General features: G+C 40.3%; 1 protein-coding gene across 3 annotated transcripts; it reads right to left on the bottom strand.

Annotated features, from left to right (window-relative positions):
- Window positions 1-1890: 1890 nt before the first annotated feature.
- Window positions 1891-21057, bottom strand: LOC135559491 (volume-regulated anion channel subunit LRRC8C-like). 3 transcript variants are annotated; one of them, XM_029633063.2, is made up of 7 exons: window positions 20870-21057; window positions 15120-15265; window positions 10468-10857; window positions 7503-8110; window positions 6942-7263; window positions 6499-6861; window positions 1891-6167 (listed from the first exon to the last, which is right to left on the bottom strand). In XM_029633063.2, exons 2-7 carry the CDS (start codon window positions 15255-15257, stop codon window positions 5601-5603), a joined length of 2388 nt encoding a protein of 795 aa, XP_029488923.1. In that variant the 5' UTR covers window positions 15258-15265; window positions 20870-21057; the 3' UTR covers window positions 1891-5600. The 3 variants fall into 3 exon arrangements, with proteins under 3 accessions (XP_029488923.1, XP_064865210.1, XP_064865211.1); XM_065009138.1 differs by lacking the exons at window positions 15120-15265; window positions 20870-21057 and adding an exon at window positions 15055-15109 and having other exon boundaries at window positions 10459-10857; XM_065009139.1 differs by lacking the exons at window positions 15120-15265; window positions 20870-21057 and adding an exon at window positions 15055-15109.
- Window positions 21058-21903: the final 846 nt, after the last annotated feature.

Here is a 21903-nt window from a genome sequence, read left to right as displayed (position 1 = left end):
ATTTTAAGTGGATATTACAAACTTCAGAAGTATTTTAAAAACTCAAAATACACTACAAGTTTAAAATGTCTTTGCTTCCACCATCTGTATAATGACAGCTCTATTTATTTACGTTAATAGGCCTACATGTAGGTTACTGCACGATCAGTTCTGTCTCCTCGGTCCTGCCCCTCTGAAAGAATCTGCCTTGTCAATTCTTAATTATAAAGAGTGCATTCATAAAGTATTCAGACCCCTTGACTTTTCCACATTTTGTTACGTTAAAGCCCTACTCTAAAATGGATTAAATCGTTTCTCCCCCCCCTTATCAATCTACACACAATACCCCATAATGTCAAAGCAAAAACAGGTTTTAATAGATTTTCTCAAATTCAAACTGAAATATCACATTTACATTAGCATTCAGACCCTTTACTCAGTACTTTGTTGAAGCACATTTGGCAGCGATTACAGCCTCAAGTCTTCTTGGGTATGACGCTACAAGCTTGGCACACCTGTATTTGGGAAGTTTCTCCCAATTATCTCTGCAGATTCTCTCAAGTTCTGTCAGGTTGGATAGGGAGCGTCGCTGCACAGCTATTTTCAGGTCGCTCCAGAGACGTTCGATCGGGTTCAAGTCCGGGCTCTGGCTGGGCCACTCAATGACATTCAGAGACTACTGCGTTGTCTTTGCTGTGTGCTTAGGGTCGTTGTCCTGTTAGAAGGTGAACCTTCACCCCAGTCTGAGGTCCTGAGCACTCTGGAGCATGTTTTCATCAAGTATCTCTCTGTACTTTGCTCCGTTCATCTTTCCATCGATCCTGACTTGTCTCCCAGTCCCTGCCGCTGAAAAACATCCCCACAGCATGATGCTGCCACCACCATGCTTCACCATAGGGATGGTTTTGGCCAGATGGTGAGCAGTGACTGGTTTCCTCCAGACTTGAAGCTTGGCATTCAGGCCAGATTTCAATCTTGGTTTTATCAGACAAGGGAATCTTGTTTCTCATGGTCTGAGAGTCCTTTAAATGCCTTTTGGCAAACTCCAAGCGGGCTGTCATGTGCCTTTTACTGAGGTGTGGTTTCCATCTGGCCACTCTACCATAATTGCCTGATTGGGGGAGTGCTGCAGAGATGGTTGTCCTTCTGGAAGTTTCTCCTATCTCCCATCCACAGAGAAACCCTGGAGCTTTGTCAGAGTGACCATCAAGTTCTTGATCACCTCCCTGACCAAGGCCCTTCACCCCCGATTACTTACTTTGGCCTGGTGGCCAGCTCTAGTAAGAGGTGGTTCCAAACTTCTTCCATTTAAGAATGATGGAGGCCACTGTGTTCTTGGGGACCTTCAATGCTGCAGACATTTTTGGGTACTCTTCCCCAGATCTGTGCCTCGACATACTCTTGTCTCGGAGCTCTACGGACAATTCCTTTGACCTCAAGGCTTAGTTTTTGCTCTGACGTACACTGTCAGCTGTGGGACCTTAAATAGACAGGTGTGTGACCAAATCATGTCCAATCAATTGAATTTACCACAGGTGGACTCCAATCAAGTTGTAGAAACATCTCAATGATGATCAATGGAAACAGGATGCATCTGAACTCAATTTCAAGTCTCATAGCAAAGGTTCTGGATACTTATATAAATGTGTAGAACCTTTGCCACCTAGGAAATGTGTGTGACCAGACCTTCTCAAATAGTAATTGAGTACCCCTTTAGTAAAGAATTTCCCTCAGACACTTGAACATGGCTATATTCAAAGCACAACACTGCCACCTATAGGGTGCAACTTTGATTCCACACACAACAACAATACACTTGGTTTACTTTCTCTGAGGGAAACCAGGAGTGCAGCTGTACATGAAATGGGATGCAACATGGTTTATAGGTATAGGATAACACAGACTACAAAATATCTGTGCCACATTTAAAGCAGCTGCCATCTGGCTGTTTTTATTCATCAACATGAAGAACCAAACACAGCAAAGATCATCTCGTAAAAAAATATGCACAAAAGATATTTTTATTTTTATTATCTTTCACTCTTTACCATCCGTATTCATTTGGTTGGAATATTTAACATTAGAATATAACGCCCTGAATACGGTAGGGAAACTGTTTTTATAAATGACCATAGCAGCTAACCATGGCACCTTTGCAGTGATCTACAGCTCTGATTATGATACACTGTAATGTCTAAGGCGTGGACTTTATTGTCCTCTCTATCTATAAGGCGTGTGCAAGGGGTTTGTGGATTGTAATAAAAATATGTTCATTACAACATGGCTGGTCTTTTTTAGCTTGTGTAAACTGTGACTAACTAAAACTAGCTATCCCTCCTGATAAATATGGTCTTGCCACAGGCTATTGACAAACAGTTACAGCTGAGTCCACATTTCACTTGTAGCCAACTACACTGTTATATAAAGTACTTTCATTATCCGAGTACTACATAATATAGAGACTGAGTAGAAAAGTTATTTCAAAAAAACATTTTAGTATATCTATTTTAGAATATCTTTGGACAGTAAATTAAGTCCAAATATGAGGCCGTTCAGGATAATACATTCAATATTTTGATTCTTGTATATATATTCAATCTTTCTGATTATAGGCCTACATTCTATCCAGTGTATGTTCATCGAAGCTTGTGCTAGACACTGCATAATACGGTATAACAAGTGTAATAAATAACAATATCAATAATACAAGAACAAGCAATCCTGTTGTTGAGTTCCTCTGGTAGACAGTATACCTTTAGTCTGGTCCCAGATCTGTTTGTACTATCATTCCACAAACATTATGTTTGGCATAAGACACAGAGTACAAGGAGTCAAATCTTAGCACAAATAGACTGGTAGCCAGGCTAAGTATTAGTGATGCGCGGGTTGACTCATAACCAGCAGTCCCCGGGGTTATATGGGTTTAGGGTCATGAAATATTGTGCGGATGAAGGGTGGGTGGGTAGCGGGCGGCTTAATTAAAAAGAAAACAATACTTAAAAAATCTGTAAATGTAAATCATTCTTGTGAAATGTATATCTATAGGCTACATTGATGTTTTTCTTGAATTATTTTAGGCTATCTGGCATTGGTGCATAAACTTCATCTTTAGGGCCTAACTGTAGGCGCGCCAAATAGCCTACACGCCAAAACCCAAATGCACTTGGGAATGGGCAGAAAAAAGTGAGCGTCTATCCATGGAGGCAAAAAGGACTTTCTTTCAGCATCTTGAGAAAATGTGAATGCGCAGTTAGATAGTGTCTGTAGAGGTGATATCTTTATCAGCATCATAAAAGCTGACAGTAAGCTATTTCAACCACATAAAATATGCATCCAAGCTGAACTGAAATCTTATCAGAAACATGTTGGGTCGTTTTCACACTTTTCTGTTTCCTTAGAACCGGTCAAACTGATGTAATTTCGAAATTTTGCACAGAGAATCTTTTTTACCTATGTCAACTAGATTGAAGCATTATTTCTATCAATGTATCACATTAGTCTGGTGATCAAAGGTTTATTTAGTCTTCTAGGGCAACATATCGGCCTAATGACAAGTTGAATAACAGATAGCCTACAAAATGTTGGATATTATAACCAGAAACGTATCTAAATCAGGCAAAAAAGAATCCTGCACCCCCTGTCAAATCGTTCCGACATCTCACACTATCCTACAGCACATTTTTTTTATATTAGCAAGTTAGATTTTCACTTTATCACATATAGACGGGCGGTTGCGGATGGGTTATTAGCAATTGCGGACAGGTGCAGATGAACAACGCCCCATTACAAAATATACCTTTCCTGTGACTAATTACTGTATATTGTTAAGAACCATTTCATTACATCACAAAGTTTTATTCCATTCTGACATGAAGTAACACTTAGACATATTACTCAAAACATACACCCACACAGCAAATTGGCCAGTGTTACCTAGTGTTGATTTTTCAGTGTAACATTTCTAGTGTTGAGTCAGGAGTTAAATGAAATCTGAAATTATCACTCAGTAGTGTAAAATAACCCCAGTGTTAGTGTTTATATCCAATGTTAAGTGTGAGAATGTGATTGTGTCAGTTTTACTCTGTGGAGAGTAAAACATTCCCAATAAAACCATGCCCATCATTATCACATTTTCCAGCAGGCTCTACTGGAGGTAGTCATTTTTAGGATTGTTTTTAATTATCTGTGTCATTGATTGATTAATATTATGGTACACAAATACCATTTTTAAATAACATAGATTTTTCTCAACTAATCCAATCAGATGGATGCAATAAATGCAACTATTACTTAAATGGCTGTTCCAGTTGAAATGGTTTAGATAAGGGGTGGGAAACTCGGGCCCCGAGGGGCCTGATTGGTGTCACCATTTTGCCCTAGCTAATTTAGAACGTAATTAGTTTAATCAGCTGTGTTTGCTAGGGATGGGGGAAAAGTGTGACACCCTTCTGGATCCTGAAGACTGGAGTTGCCCATCCCTGACTTAGGTAGTCTCCTCACAATGTTCCTAACCCTTACAGTCATTCTGAATAATTAAAAATCTGTCTGGTTTCCTATAGGAATTACATCCCTTTGCAAGCCTGCATAATGTGACTTGCAGATGTGGCCTGTAAACCAGGATTGTCCTAGCACCACTGTTAGGGTAAAACTTGGCCATCAAAGTAAGGCCTTATATATTTGTCCTAAAGCATTATATTTTAATGATAACATTCACCTCTAGTGGGAAGTCCACAGGAGTGAAATTAATAAATTCAACAACCATGTCTCTGTCACTAACAAATACCGTCATGGGTGGTAAATCTACAATTAACTTGAAAAGGCAAGGCACTGGGAAATTATATTGGAGGTGTGGCTTAGTTGAGGCATGGCTTTAAATTCGTTGTTTTTGGCACCCATGAATGGAAGTGTTGTATCAGTTTAAGTGGTCTATGGTTATACTTATTTAAGTTAGAATATGTCTTCTGCTAGTCCTGAAGTCTTTGTAAATGCTTACATAATAACAAGTAGCATTAAAGACGTTATTATTAGTGTAATCTCCTTAATCCAACACAAGCGACCTTGTCAACAGATACAGAGCTCTTTGCGTAATGGTTAAAAAATAGTATATAAGGTGTTGTTGCATAACACCATTAGTGTAAACTATATACACTTCCTAGTGTTAAAAATACTATATGAAGTGTTATTGCATAACACCATTAGTGTAAACTATATACACTTCCTAGTGTTAAAAATACTATATGAAGTGTTATTGCATAACACTAAAAGTGTTAATCATGTGGAACTTTATAGAAAAAATTGTCACTGTAAGTGTTGATTTAACACTGGAGAATTTGCTGTGCATGAATATCACAATTTCCACCCCAGAACAGTATACTACTTAAGAGTTTGATCATGATAAACTAAGTATACAGTAAAATCTACCATTTTGGTAGACTATGATTGTCAGATTAAGACAAGATTGGCATTTTCTTTTTGCACATTTAAGTAACTTGCTTTGTCCGAGCCAGATAGGCCCATAGGACAGGAGCCATTCTCCTGTTTATGTAGTGTGAGGCACATAAACCCCCTGGACAGGATAGTAATGTATCGCATGGCCTTTTGCACAGATTCTGCAAGGCATTTCACTCAGCCTTCATTTTGTCTCTGATATCTGAAGGCAAGGTTTCAAACAGGACGTCCTCCACCACTAGGCCGCCACGCTTCAACGCCCGGCAGAACCGCAGCTCTGGAGGCAGGAGCTCAAAATGGTTGCCCTTCAGTTCCAGTTGTGTCAATAGAACCAGGTATGAGATCTTTGGGGAGAGCAATGACAGCGTATTCTTGCCCAGCTTAAGGGTTTTGAGCTTCTTGCAAAAGAAGAGCTCGTCTGGGAGGTTCTCGATCTTGTTGCACGTGACAGAGAAATACTGAAGACTCTGTAGGACGCCAATCTCCGGCGGAATGAACCGGATGTCGTTGTTGGACAGGTCCAGGTAACGAAGCTTGTTGCATAAGAACAGGTGCGAGGGCAAGATCTCTATCTTGTTGTGGCTGAAGTAGAGGCGCTCCAGGCTGCCAAGCTTCTTGATGTGCTCAGGGATGTAGCAGATACTGTTGTGCCAGAGTTTCAGGCACGTCAGCTTGTGGAGGTGCTGGCAGCTGACTATCTCCTCAATGGAGCGCAGGTTGTTTTCCTTCAAGTCCAACTCCTGTAGAGTTAGAGTTACACAAATGTATTTTAAGTGTCACTCCACAATATTACAGGAATTGGCAATACATATGACATATTTGAAGTCAAGAAAACAGCCCAGAACAGAGTTAGCTGGAGATGCACCTTTTTAGGCCCTTAGCTCAACTAGGAGCTTAAAGTCATTACATATTTAAAAACTACATTGTGGGCCACTCAGTGTGGAGACACTGTAGGGAATCGTACCAGACAGTCATAGTACTGTATATCAAACCTGTAGGTTGATCATTCTAGATAGAGTTTGAGACACTGTAGGCGATCATAGCAGGCGGTCAAGGTACAGCATATCATACCTGTAGGTTTGTGAGGCTAAAGACAGCATGTGGGATGCGTTCCAGGTCACAGTGCACGAGCTCCAGTTCAGTCAGGTTCACCATCTTCTTCAGGTTGTTGAGCATCACCAGCTTGGTGCCATCATTGTAAACGTACAGCTTCTGCAGGTGGCTGGACACGTCTACGATGGACTGGGGAATCTTTGTAAAGTTACTTTTGAGCGAGAGGGTCTTCAGATTCTTCAGCTCCCTTAGAGACTCCAGAACCACATTCTTAGAAGCATCAGGACTCAGTGAGCCAATGAGATAGAGCTCCTCTAGATTCCGCAGATGGTATAGCCAATGAGGCAGTTCCCTGCTGTCATCAAACTTTACCCTGAGCACCTTACATAAAGATAGAATGATACTTTATTATAAAAAAATAAATAAAACATGCCACACCAAAGACTACCAGAATAGCATACCTTAAGGTTATCCTTGAGGAAGGAAGTGGCTGTGGTGTGGCTCTTTAAGCAACACTGATACAGAGATAGCTCCTGGAGGTTTTCCAGCTGGGCGATGGAGGCTGGGATGGTTACATTGTTGATGATCTCTAGCTTCAGGGATTGGAGCTCTGTCACCTCGAAGATGGTGTCTGGGAGCCCAGACAGCATGAACAGCTGCAGCTCCAGTCTGTTGTTATGGTTGGTCAGCAGTCTCTGACGCAGCTTCTCTGGTGTCCACTCGTGGTTCAGATTCAGCTGTTTCAGTTTGTTCTCACTGACCTCAGACAGGAACACTGCGAACCTGAGAGAAAGAAAGAAGAAGAATACGTTATTGTCCAAAGTAAACAGATATGCCATGGAAACTTCTTCTTTTGTCTTCTGCTTTATTCCAACCCCGAACGGTTGGAGCAGAGGGTAGCCATACAACTGCACCCGAATGGTTTGTTTTACAATTGGAGGCATTACATACTTATCAACAGCAACGGAGAGCTGAATTACTTGAAACAATTTACAATTTTCAAAAAATATATATTTTTACACCTTTTGGAGTACAGTGGGTCGTACTGGTCGATCATGTGCAGCATGAAGGCAAAGTCATTCTTCACGTCTGGGATGTCATCGATTCCCGTTTCTTGCCGCACATATTCAAAGGAGTACTCCTTCAGTGAGCGGTAGAAGAGCCAGTAAGAAGTGTAGAGGCAGGTGAATCCGTACACAGCCACGAAGCACAGGTAACAGTACGACAACTTAGAGAACAGGTGGGCCATGGTGTGATTACAGGAGAAATGCTTATATCCCGTCATGTCCTGTATGTCCACACTGCACTTCACTGTGATCTGCACCTCAGAGACTAAAGCACTGTTATACGCGATGATGAGGAGGAATTTGAACACTTTGAGAACAGTCTGGCGAACATACATAACATAGAGGATTTCCCCCTCTTCGACATGCAGGCGGAACTTCTTCACCTTCTCAAATAGAGCTTTGGCCTGTTCTCCTTCCTTCTTATCCAGAGCGCTGGCTGTGGGCTTGTCCACTACGATCTTCTCTGGGATGGATTTGAGGGACTGGGTCTTCTCCAGGCTGTCCAGGTTCCCCTCTACAGACACGTTGAGGATCTCTTTGCTGGCACTGTTGTTCTTGTTGTCCTTGAATGAATAAATAAATACATGTATTAATTAATGCATTTTATTTTAAATATTTCAAATATATCCAATACAGGGCTGTTTCCCGGATACAGATTGAGCCTAGTCCTGGAAACAGAATTTTGAAAGGAGATTCTCCATTGAGTTTTCAGTCCAGGCCTAGGCTTTATCTGTGTCCAGGAAACTGCCCCATAGTTTCCTCAGCCATTCGACTACAACAATACATACAGTTGAAGTCGGAAGTTTACATACACCTTAGCCAAATACATTTAAACTCAATTTCACAATTCCTGACATTTAATCCCAGTAAAAATACCCTGTCTTAGGTCAGTTAGGATCACCACTTTATTTTAAGAATGTGATATGTCAGAATAATAGTAGAGAGAATGATTTATTTCAGCTTTTATTTCTCATCACATTCCCAGTGGGTTAGAGGTTTACATACACTCAATTAGTATTTGGTAGCATTGCCTTTAAATTGATTAACTTGGGTTAAATGTTTCAGGTAGCCTTCCACAAAATTCCCACAATAAGTTGTGTGAATTCTGGCCCATTCCTCATGACAGAGCTGGTGTAACTGAGTCAGGTTTGTAGGCCTCCTTGCTTGCACATGCTTTTTCAGTTCTGGCCCAAAAAAATATATGGGATTGAGGTCAGGGCTTTGTGATGGCCACTCCAATACCATGACTTTGTTGACCTTAAGCCATTTTGCCACAACTTTGGAAGTATGCTTGGGGTCATTGTCCATTTGGAAGACCCATTTGTGACCAATCTTTAACTTCCTGACTGATGTCTTGAGATGTTGCTTCAATACATCCACATAATTTTCCATCCTCATGACCCATCTATTTTGTGAAGTGCATCAGTCTCTCCTGCAGCAAAGCACTCCCACAACATGATGCTGCCACCCCTGTGCTTCACGGTTGAGATGGTGTTCTTTGGCTTGCAAGCCTCCCCCTTATTCCTCCAAACGTAACGATGGTCATTATGGCCAAACAGTTCTATTTTTGTTTAATCAGACCAGAGGACATTTCTCCAAAAAGTACGATTTTTGTCCCCATGTGCAGTTGCAAACCGTAGTCTGGCTTTTTTATGTAGATTTTGGAGCAGTGGCTTCTTCCTTGCTGAGCGGCCTTTCAGGTTATTTCGATATAGGACTTGTTTTACTGTGGATATAGATACTTTTGTACCTGTTTCCTCCAGCATCTTCACAAGGCCCTTTGCTGTTGTTCTGGGATTGATTTGCACTTTTCGCACCAAAGTACGTTCATCTCTAGGAGACAGAATGTGTCTCCTTCCTGAGCGGAATGACGGCTGCTTGGTCCCATGGTGTTAATACTTGTGTGCTATTGTTTGTACATATGAATGTGGTACTTTCAGGTGTTTGGAAATTGCTCCCAAGGATGAACCAGACCTGTGGAGGTCTACAATTGTTTTTCTGAAGTCCTGGCTGATTTCTTTTGATTTTCCCATGATGTCAAGCAAAGAGGCACTGAGTTTGAAGGTAGGCCTTGAAATACATCCACAGGTACACCTCCAATTGACTCAAATTATATCAATTACCCTATCAGAAACTTCTAAACCCATGACATAATTTTCTGGAATTTTCCAAGCTGTTTAAAGGCATGGTAAACTTAGTGTAAGTAAACTTCTGACCCATTGGAATTGTGATACAGTGAATTATAAGTGAAAGAATCTGTCTGTAAACAATTGTTGGAAAAATTACTTGTGTCATGCAAAAAGTATATGTCCTAACTGACTAAAACTATAGTTTATTAACAAGAAATGTGTGGAGTGGTTGAAAAACGAGTTTTAATGACTCCAACCTAAGTGTATGTAAACTTCCGACTTCAACTGTACATTTATACACTGCGTGTACAAAACATTATAAGCACATGCTCTTTCCAAGACATAGACTGGACCAGGTGAATCCACGTGTAAGCTATGATCCCTTGTTGACGTCACTTGTTAAATCCACTTCAATCTGTGTCGATGAAGGGGAGGAGACCAGTTAAAGAAGGATTTTAGAGCCTTGAGATAATTGAGATTGTGTATGTGTGCCATTGAGAGGGTGAATTGGTAAGAAAAAATAGTTAAGTGCCTTTGAACGGCGCACCGGTTTGTGCCAACAGTTTTTCGTGTGTATCGTGTGTACCACCACCCAAAGGACATTCAGTCAACATGAGATAACTGTGGGAAGCATTGGAGTCAACATGGGCCAGCATCAGCATCTCCGTGGAGGGGTGGGTTCAACTCAATATTAGGAAGGTGTTCTTAATGTTTTGTACACTCAGTGTACATAGAAACATATATACATTCATACATATAGTACATACTGTACAAACACATACCAACAATACCTTCTCCTCTGGGTTCTCTCCAGACACCTCAGACAGAGCTCTAGTAGTCCAGGGGGAGTCAAAGCACTTTCCCAAGATGGAGATGAAATGCTCTATCTTAGAGCTGGAGCCTGGGAACTTGAACCAGAAATTGCTGCACACCATGAAGATGAGGGTGTGTATGAGGACTAGGTAAGGGAAGTACTTGGCGTACCAGTGCAGGGCTTTCTCGTAGCACATCTGGTTTATGAAGCTGTACTGTTGAAGGTCCAGGTTGGTTTTCAGGCCCATCATCTCATGCACATCCTGCGACACTACAGGTGAGACCAGCTCGGTTTTATTTGATAAGGGTATTGTTTGATTCGCCATTGATATTCTCTGTGGAAGGCAGATGATTTTGTCCTGCACCACCTGAAAGAAAAGAAATGTGAAAAAAGACATTCACAATAAAGCAAGCAACCTTAATGTATGATGACAATAGAACTGTCAAACAAGACGCAATGATGGCAATATATACACAATATCACAATAACTGAGTAGTAAACAGTTCTGCAATATTGAAATTCTTCACTGATTGTAATTTCCTAAGATTTTATTAGGCACATTTATTTTTTTGCTCTTTTTAATTTTTTAATAATGAGCTAACCCACTAGGCAATTACATTGAATCAACATGGACTAGATGTTGAACTGACGTCTGTGCCCAGTGGGAAAGTGAGTACAATTTCCAATGAATTCATTACAAAAAAGTATATTACAGTAACTTAGATACAATGATAATACAAACAACAGAGGGGGATATCGGATGTTATTTCTCATTTCCTTCTGTGACAACATTGGTAGGACTGTGACTCAGACAGGAAATGACCAATTTGTGTTTTAGCCACCGCAGACTAAAGAGGGAGTCAGACTGATTGTAACGCTATGCAATACTGTACCACCAAATGATATGTTATTATTTGACCTATCATTGCACTTTTATAACACTTACAACATTACCATTTTTTCTACTGCAATTATAGACTGATCATGAATGTGGTGATGTATATACAGTTTTTTTTCTTCAGCTTTGTAAATATTTGCTTTTCTTATGAGCCAGACCAGTGATATAGCCTAAATACCATGTGGTTCCTGAGGCAGAGGAAATTTTGTCTAAAGAAAATGCCTGATCAGCTGGAAAAGGGGGAGGCTCTCTCTCTTTTAATGCAGGACAGGAGAAATTAAAAGTCAGACTTGCTGAGTACAGTGTTGTGTCTTTGGCATCATTAAAGTGGTGACTGTTATTTTATCAAATCATTTCTCTGTAATTATTATTACGTGATTCAACTAATAATGTAAATGTAATTAACTAGGAAGTCAGGGCACCACGGAAAATCTTCAGATTACAAAGTTATAATTTTCCGAATATTACTTAAGATATTTTAATATCTGATCAATTAGCCTTCTATTAAATGAATTATTATTTACCTCACGTCAGTCTCATTCCAAATGTCGTAAATTGTTGGTTATCTGCATGAACCCAGCCTAAACTATGAATTATCCATACACCTGTCACGCTCGTCATAATGAGTAGACCAAGGCGCAGCGTGAGTAGAGTTCCACATATTTTAATAAATTGAAACTCACCAAAACAAAACAATAAAGCACAAACGAAACATGAAGCTACTGGTGTGCACTTATTTCCACCATAATTTGCAAAAAAATTCATTAAAAATCCTACAATGTGATTTTCTTAATTTTTTTTCTCATTTTGTCTGTCATAGTTGAAGTGTACCTATGATGAACATTACAGGCCTCTCTCATCTTTTTAAGTGGGAGAACTTGCACAATTGGTGGCTGACTAAATACTTTTTTGCCCCACTGTAATTATATTAATTGAAATGCTAATCCTTTGCACACAACGCTCACTCATTCGGGAATAATTGCAATCAATATATATTACGCCCATGTGTCGTTGTGATCTTCTCTGTTGGAATCCGGTCCATCTGCTGGAGAGTTAATCCGAGTCTCTCTCTCGCTTTCTGTTTCCCTGAAGATCAAAGTCGTTCATGGTTAGAATGGATACTTCAGAGTACCATTCAGAAATGTTGTCATAGAATAGATGTTTTGGCGGTTGTCTGTATTCTCGTCCCAGGTTTACATCATGTCTAGCTGCAGACTAGTAATTAGTATCTAAGATTTGCTCTTATTCTGTAGGGATCGCTAGTCTCAGGGTTGAACCATTTCCAGCCGTGTAGCCAATGCTCCATGTGGTATGGTAATTTAATAACTATTCGCAATCAAATCTCACGCTGTGGATGTGCTTAGTCTTGGTACTCAAACCTGTGCCACCTCAGCTTACACCGAGGTATGCGTAGTCTGAAGAGGATTTCCTCAGGAGGGGGTTTTATTCATAACAATAGGAAAGGGCTGTTCCATGACGCCAGATCATGTTTGTGCTTATGGGAGTGGGCCAATGACTTAGTTAAACTTTAAAGGGAATACAATTCTCTCACATTAAAGGTTTAACATCACATTACATCATTTCACAAATAGTTTCATCTTTACTCATTCATTTTATACAAGAATTAGATGCAAACACCAAAATTGAGAAATTTACACATTCAGAGATATAGTTATGTGTTTCCTGTCGTTAGTGAGGTCACCAAATGAAACACACTCTACATAACTGTCCTTTAAGTGTCCACGGACTCTTCTCACATTCTCACAAGTGGACATATAGTTTCATTTTCACATTTTGGGGATTTAGGAGTTCAGCCACATGAAATCCTTTGTTCACTCTGTGGTCTCTCTTTCAGCATGGCCAGGGGGAGATAGTCTCCGCCAGGAATTTACTACCTGAGATAACAGAACCTGGGTGTAGGAGAGAGTGAGAGGGGGAAGCCACAATCTATACCCAGAAAGAGCCACGTCATGACAACAGAGATCAGCAGAATTCTACACACCCTGGTCATCTCTCTCTCTCACACGCACGCACGCACACACACACACACACACTTCTCTTTCTCACTCTCCTGAGCTCACTCTTGATCTTTCTCTTCTTTTACTTTCTCTCCCTCTCTCTGTCCTGCTCTCTTTCTCTCTCTGTCTTTCTTTCTCTCTCTCTCTCTCACCTTCCCCCTTACCGTTCATCTACATCCGGTAGCTACACTTGTGTGTGTAAAGCCAAAAAATGTCCCTTTGGCAGAGCCAGTGTTTACCTCCACTACTGTAAACTGAGACAAACAATCCCATAATGCCAGGAAATGTATTAATTAGGGACAGTGCTGTCTGCTTTGACTAGGCTGCGGTTCAGTTCACCATGTAAACTACCAATGTAAACTAATGAGGGTCATCAGATGGGTCATGTTTGGAAATCACCCACTATTTACAAATTGTGAACGCAGTTTTTCAAAATAGTCATTATTTTTGTAGTGATCCTTCCCTTGTTTCAAGGGACAACACGGGATATTCTCACCCCAATAAACAAGTTCCTGTCAATTGTGTTTTGGGCTTTTCTAAAAATAATGATTTATAATCTACAGGGATTTATAAGAGGAGAAGGATAGCGGCTCGGGTTAATCCTTACAATTTCACGTGGAAAAACATGATTTCACATGTGTAGTTTCATGTTATCACATGTTGCTTCACATGTTGTCACATGTTATAACATTAACTTCACATATAATCACATGTGACCAGATCAAAATGTGATTGTGGAACACACATGTGATCATGTGAAATTCATGTTTTCTTTTCCGTAAGGGAGGGTTCCACCCTCTTTCTCTGCAGCTGGTCATGAGGGGAGGGAAGTGACAGGCCACTGGTCGCTGGAATCATGGCTGTGTTCCAGATGGCTCTGGACAAAAGAAGTGCACTACGTATATAGGGAATAGGATACCATTTCGGATGAAGCCCATGTGTTTATGAAGATGTGGTGAGGCAGGCGGGGGAGACATTTTTGGTGCGCTGTGTCTGTGTGAGTGTGTGTATGTGTGGAGTGCAGGAATGTTTTCCCCTTTCCGTTGGTAAACTTCCACTATACTGTGCAACTTACATGAACCCAACACTGGGCTGTTTGTGACTACAGGACAGGACACAGTAGATCTACAGAGCAGTGAATCAGCAAGTTACTTTAAAGACTAATATCTGCTATAACAACCTAACTACACGGCACACAAGGCATACTGTGTGAATTACAACATATTTCTCATTATGACATCAATTCAACCACTTTTGCCCCACTAGGTATAGGACTATGCTACAAGATAAAGTTATAATGTTTATGCACCTTGTTCATTAGATAGTCAGGCCTTTTGGACACTCTGAGGCGGGGAAATCAGACATTGTGAGGTTTGAAGATACTGACCTTGTACTGTGTATCCGAACACTCAGATCATGAGCATGATGACAGAGAGGTAGTCTGTGCACTAACCTGTCGGGTGCATCCGAACACTCCGATCATTAACATGACCACAGAGAGGTAGTCTGTGCACTAACCTGTCGGGTGCATCCGAACACTCCGATCATTAACATGACCACAGAGAGGTAGTCTGTGCACTAACTTGTAGGGTGCATCCGAACACTCCGATCATTAACATGACCACAGAGAGGTAGTCTGTGCACTAACCTGTAGGGTGCATCCGAACACTCCGATCATTAACATGACCACAGAGAGGTAGTCTGTGCACTAACCTGTAGGGTGCATCCGAACACTCCGATCATTAACATGACCACAGAGAGGTAGTCTGTGAACACATCCCACCAGGGCTTCAGAACCCGGAATGCTGGCTCCTGCTCTGAGAACTGCCGGAACTCCGTCACAGGAATCATGGCTCCCGCTGAGACAGAGATTTAGGGATTGTTTGCAAACAATGTATTTATAAACAATGTATAGCTTCAAAATATATTTAGTCCTTATATGTGCCAATCTTTACAATCAAAGCTCCATTTATGAATTTAAAAGTGGTTAAATTTCTCCATCCCCATCCATTAGATTTTTATCAAACCAAGTGGCAGGGCTGCCTTTTGGTTGAAAAAAAAGTCTGGAAGCTCCATTTAAATGGCCTTGTCACTTTCCTGGAGGATGCTGACCTACTGTATATGTTCAACATGGCCAGCTTCCAGACTAGTTGAACACGCAGGGGGAATTATAGGGGGAAATGTAGCTAGCCTTCACAAGACAATACTTGGAACTAATAAGGTTTCCTTTGTGTGTGGGGTTTGGGTGAATTAAACTCTGCTTCCTGTCATGCTGTTAAACATGAAAAGAAACCATGTTGCACCTATACCTGCGTACATGAACATGTGTGTCAATTCGTACTGGTGATACTGTTAATGATTTGACTGTACAACAATTAACCGAGGCATGATTTTGGCAGTTGGTCTAGATCAAAACTTCATGGCTGACATACCCTAAACAATCTGCCTGTTGGATAACTGAATCATAACATAATATATAGAGCCATGCTAGTAGCATCATCAAGGCCTTATAAGCACCTCTCTCTCTCATCAACAACATCTGAGTCAGAGGAACATTCTTCAACATTAAGAGAAAAGGATGTCAAATGTTTTTCCTATGATAATCTCTTATTTTGGAAAGTTATTTCTCAAAGCATGAGTATGATTCTACTCTGTTTGCACATTAATGAAAATGTAAAACAATACAACCAGAATAGTAACCCACTGGGCACAAACTGGTTAAATCAAAACTGATTACATATACAAAAAATCATGAAGGTAATGGATTATCTGGAATTTGTGTCTTTTTTTCACCCAACTTTTACCCTAAATCCAATAAGATGGTTAACATTTTTGTTGATTTCATTTTGACTTCACGTTAGTTGACAACTGAATCAAATGTAAAACAAAACTAGACGTTGAACTGACGTCTGTGCCCAGTGGGAAGCATTTACATTAGTTGGCCTATATAGTTTACTCTGTAAAATGTCACATTTACATGATAAAGTATGTATATAGGCTACTTACGTATAAATATATGTATGTGTATAAGTATGTATAAGGACACAAGTAAATAATTAATAAATATATCATATTCTAGAAGTTAGATATACTTGACTCTACTTGCTTGTTTGTCGATGGTTTTAATTTTGTTCTAAATTCATGTACAGTATATATAGTCTTCAGCACTAAACAACCACACAAGTGTATAGTCTATCAAAACATATCTCAAGAGAGCTACAGCTAAATATGTGAGACTTTTAATAACACAGCTGCACTGTTTAGATAGAGCACCGTGCTAGAAACAAACAACCATCTTTAACCATAGTCGGAAAGCCTAAAACTTTGTCTCAAAGTCACAGATATACTGATTTTACTGTGGAAACTAGACCTATAGTGTCATCTCGATTGTCCTTTTATTGTCCTACAACTGAACACACTGTTCCCTTGAGGAGTTCCTGAGATATGGAAATAATGCATCTACGTACCTCGACATTAAGGGTGGAAGAAAGTTCAGGTTCAATACAATTATTTTTAACATGACACTTAACTTAACTGAGTTTACCAAACATTAGGAACACCTTCCTAATATTGAGTTGCCCCCCTTTTGCAATCAGAACAGCCTCAATTTGTTGGGGCATGGACTCTACAAGGTGTCGAAAGCATTCCACAGGGATGCTGGCCCATGTTGACACCAATGCTTCCCACAGTTGTATCAAGATGACTGCATGTCCTCTGAATGCCACACAAACACAGTCCATCCCTCAATTATCTCAAAGCTTAAAACTCCTTATTTAACCTGTCTCCTCCCCTTCATCTACACCAGTGGTTCCCAAACTTTGTATAGTCCTATACCCTTTCAAACATTCAACCTCCAGCTGCGTACCCCCTCAAGCACCAGGGTCAGCGCACTCTCAAATGTTGTTTATGTCATCATTGTAAGCCTGCCATACACACACTCTGCGATACATCTATTAAACATAAGAATCCGTGTGAGTTTTTCTCACAACCCGGCTTATGGGAAGTCACAAAGAGCTCTTATAGGACCAGGGCACAAATAATAATATAATAATCAATCATTTTGCTCTTTATTTAGCCATCTTACATATAAAACCTTATTTGTTCATCAAAAATTGTGAATAACTCACCACAGGTTAATGAGAAGGGTGTACTTGAAGGGTGTGTTCTTTTGCCCATCTTAATATTTTATTTTTATTGGTCAGTCTGAGATATGGCTTTTTCTTTGCAACTCTGCCTAGAAGGCCATCATACCGGAGTTGCCTCTTCACTGTTGATGTTGAGACTGGTGTTTTGCGGGTACTATTTAATGAAGCTACCAGTTGAGGACTTGTGAGGCGTCTGTTTCTCAAACTAGACACTCTAATGTACTTGTCCTCTTGCTCATTTGTGCACCGGGGCCTCCCACTCATCTTTCTATTCTGGTTAGAGCCAGTTGGTACTGTTCTGTGAAGGGAGTAGTGCACAGCGTTGTACGAGATCTTCAGTTTCTTGGCAATTTCTCACATGGAATAGCCTTAATTTCTCAGAACAAGAATAGACTGACGAGTTTCAGAAGAAAGCTCTTTGTTTCTGGCCATTTTGAGCCTGTAATCGAACCCACAAATGCTGATGCTGATACTCAACTAGTCTAAAGAAGGACAGTTTTACTGCTTCTTTAATCAGAACAACCGTTTTCAGGTGTGCTAACATAATTGCAAAAGGGTTTTCTAATGATCAATTGGCCTTTTAAAATGATAAACTTGGATTAGCTAACACAACGTGCCATTGGAACACAGGAGTGATGGTTGCTGATAATGGGCCTCTGCACCCCTATGTAGATATTCCTTTAAAAAAATCTGACATTTCCAGCTACAATAATCATTTACAACATTAACAATGTCTACACTGTATTTCTGATCAATTTCTAAGTGACTTCAAACTTTTGAACGGTAGTGTAAGTGCTCCACAATAGTATGTGGCTTGCCTGTCTTAGCCACTCGGTAGCTCACCATATAAGACGCTCCTAGCACCTTCTTATTAATGGTATCAGTTGCTTTCATACATGTCTTACTCGGAAGTCGTTGTTTATTCTCGCTCAAAGGGGTAGCCTAGTGGTTAGAGCGGTAGACTAGTAATTGCAAGGTTGTAAGTTCAAACCCCTGAGCTGACAAGGTACAAATCTGTTGTTCTGCCCATGAACAGGCAGTTAACCCACTGTTCCTAGGCCGTCATTGAAAATAAGAATTTGTTCTTAACTGACTTGCCTGGTAAAATAAAAAATAAAAATTCCCGCTCATAAAACTCCTGTGGCTTGTTTTTCAAATTGTCATGTTTCGTTTCTAAATGTCTGCGCAAGAGTGAACATTTCCTGCGACAGAGTAACGGTTAATGTGATTGGATGTTAATTATTTGACTAGGCTACCTGTATTTGTGTAAGGTTTTGTATTTATTTTCTTAGTCAACCTTGTGTTCTGTTTCGTTTTGTTCTTGAACGTAGCCCTGTCTTTCATTTTTGTTCATTGATTTCACCTGTGTTAGTTACTCACCTGGTCTCATCAGCTCCTTATTTAGTTCAGTTCATTCTGTTTGTGCCTTTGTGAGGTATTGTTCGTTTTGACTCTACTAAGCCTTTTCCTAGGTCGTTTGTGAGAAGCAGTTGTAGCCTTCAGTCCTAGCTTTGACTCACCTGCCTGTTTGCCTACCTGTGTATGACCATTGCCTGCCTGTGACCACGATTCCTGCCTTCTGCCAAGGTGAAATTAACATCTGCCGCACTCTGCGTGTGAATCTACACCTTTTTCTCCCTGAGTATTCATTACAATTTTTCATTGTGCTGTTATTTAGCTGAACACTCACCCAAATGTATAGCCCCGGTGGAAAATATAAATGCACTGTTTGAAAATGTGTTTAAAAAATGTGAATCACATTTTTATTTGGCATTTCCCCCGACGTCATTGTACCCCAGTTTGGGAATAACTGGTCTACACTGACTGAAGTGGATTTAACAAGCGACATCAATAAGGGATCATAGCTTTCACCTGGTCAGTCAATGTCATGGAAAGGACAGGTGTTCTTAATGTTTTGTATCCTCAGTGTATATTGTATAATACAAATGTATATGAAGGTCCAATGGGTATAAGGCATTAGTAAACACTCTGTATCGGTTTAACTCCAATCAACTATAGTGGGGAAAACTGTACATAGCCTTTGATCATTTTTTACAAATGATTCCTCCCTAGCCTAGATAAGTTGTTTGCTTTGTCAACTCAGTGAGCTGGCCTGGATGTCTGGGCCGCCTGGGTTTTATCCTTTGCCTGGCTCTTCCTGACAGGAAACTCTGCAAATCTCCAACACTGACTTATTGGGCCTGCCCAAAACAGACTATGACTGTGTCCCAAATGGCACCCTATACCCTATATAGTGCACTACTTTTGACCAGAGCGCTCTCGGGATACAATATATAGGGCATAGGGTTCCATTTGGGACAGACATGAATGTCTGGATAGATCACACCCAGTCCCCAGTCAGTCCCAAGGATAACACATCCTGTCCAAGATGGGTTTATTAGTTAGGAGGACCATGGAAAAACTTTGTAGAAAATATTAGACTCCAGGGTCACTTTGAGAGAATAGGGGTGATTGTAACAATAGGTCTTAAATGATAACAATAACGTTAGACTTATGTAAGTGACTTGGAACATCTTTTAATAACTTGTACAATGAAAATCCCAAATATCTTATACTACCAGTATTATTCAACTACATACTGCATACTGCATGCGGAGCCTATCGGTTAACCTTAGCCGACTTCTCTTAGTTCACCTTCAAACCACACAATAGAAGGTAACAACATTGCATCTCTAGATAAGATTAAGATAAATATGACACCATCCCCCCAAAACTAAAAACTAAACATAAACCATTCCCTCTCCACAGGGTACTGAAAAGCTCAAGGGTTTAGTATTAGGGTATACAGTATATGGCTAATCTATGGTGTGAATTATCTGTCTTCCATAAATAGGCACTCATACTGCTAACCAGTTATTCATATGGAGAATCATATTTAAGAACTATTTTTCATCTTCTTTCCTTTTTGGGAAGAGGGGGGAGGGGATGGGGGAATAGGTGATATCATTATCCAAACTTGAGAAATTCCCACCACGTTTCATATTTCTAGCCTTTAAACAAAATAATAAAGCCTATGTGTGGGTTTAAATCTAATTGAGTTACAGTACATGGCATATGCCTAACTCAATGTTAGCATTATTCAGAGGCAGTGTCAGCTAGTGCAGGAGGCTCGGGTTACATGGGCTATAGACAGGACAAAGTTAAAATGTATATTTATATTGCTATGCAAACATGGCAACAATGTGTAGGCTAATTTACAGTAAAACCCGAATACAATGTAACGAAATATGCGCTATGAAAACAACATGGACATTTATCCTCAATCATGTAAGAATACAATAACAAAATGTGCCTTACCCTAGTGATATCCGCCTGACAGCCTAGATTCTATAGCGGTTTGTCGATGGGTGTTTTTTAGGGCAGCAGCGGCAATTATGTCCTTGTGGATCTGGTGTGGTCCTCAGCTTTCCGTTATTTCTGACTGCAAGCTAGTTCAATGTTCCTGTTTGTGATGCACAAAGACTGTAGCCTACTGACTGACTGACGCGGTCAGGGCGGGGACTAGCCGGTAAACGTTTAGGGCTAGTTTGAATTGAAGAGGGTAGTCCATAAATGCAGACGAAGGATATCAAGGAAAAGCTCTGTATTGAGGGACGGTCTAAAATCCCTCCCAATATGTTCTCCAATCTCATAAAGCATTTGGCTCAGTGCCATTATCCTCGCAAGGTGAGGCATTAAAAGGTATTGAGAACAGCGGTGCCAATCATTTTGACCCCTATCTTTTTGAGAAATAAATATCACTTGGTAAACTAAATCTATTTCTCTGAGCAATTGTATTAGCACAAAATAATATAATTTCCCTATTTTTTTTTGGAGCATACAATATAGCTCAGTATATATATTATTTATTTCATGCAGTTTTTTGCTCATCTTCATCAAGGATGGAAAGAGTACTGAAATATACTACTCAAGAAAAAGTACTGTTACTTTAATGACATTTTACTCAAGTAGCAGTACTATTACTGGTGTAAAACAAACTACGGGTAAAAGTAAAAAGTAGCTTCCCTTCCTTGATCCATTTCCTTCCCTAGCTTCCTTTCCTCCTTTCCTAGCACAAATCTGTATGTAGAAAAACGAAGGATTTGTCAAAAATGGTGTTAATGTCACACCCTGATCTGTTTCACCTGTCTTTGTGCTTGTCTCCACCCCCCTCCAGGTGTCGCCCATCTTCCTCATTATCCCAAGTGTATTTATACCTGTGTTCTCTGTATGTTTGCTGCCATTTCGTTTCGTTTTTTCAAACCTACCAGTGGCTTTTCCTGTGTGCCTGTCTGTCATTAGTTCCTGTTTTCTAGCTTTCCTGGGTTTTGACCATTCTGCCTTCCCTGAGC

This window comes from Oncorhynchus nerka, linkage group LG24 (assembly GCF_034236695.1).
Source record: "Oncorhynchus nerka isolate Pitt River linkage group LG24, Oner_Uvic_2.0, whole genome shotgun sequence".
Lineage (NCBI taxonomy): Eukaryota > Metazoa > Chordata > Actinopteri > Salmoniformes > Salmonidae > Oncorhynchus > Oncorhynchus nerka.
This window is presented reverse-complemented; position numbering and strand designations above follow the sequence as displayed.

What these genes read in the sequence shown, in the direction of transcription:
- LOC135559491 (XM_029633063.2), bottom strand. Translation starts at nt 15,257, where the DNA reads ATGATTCCTGTGACGGAGTTCCGGCAGTTCTCAGAGCAGGAGCCAGCA. An exon ending in TGTTCGGATGCACCCTACAG is followed by an intron (nt 10,858 to 15,119) that starts GTTAGTGCACAG and finishes CTTTTCTTTCAG; the next exon opens with GTGGTGCAGGACAAAATCAT. An exon ending in GACCCACTGTACTCCAAAAG is followed by an intron (nt 7,264 to 7,502) that starts GTGTAAAAATAT and finishes TCTTTCTCTCAG; the next exon opens with GTTCGCAGTGTTCCTGTCTG.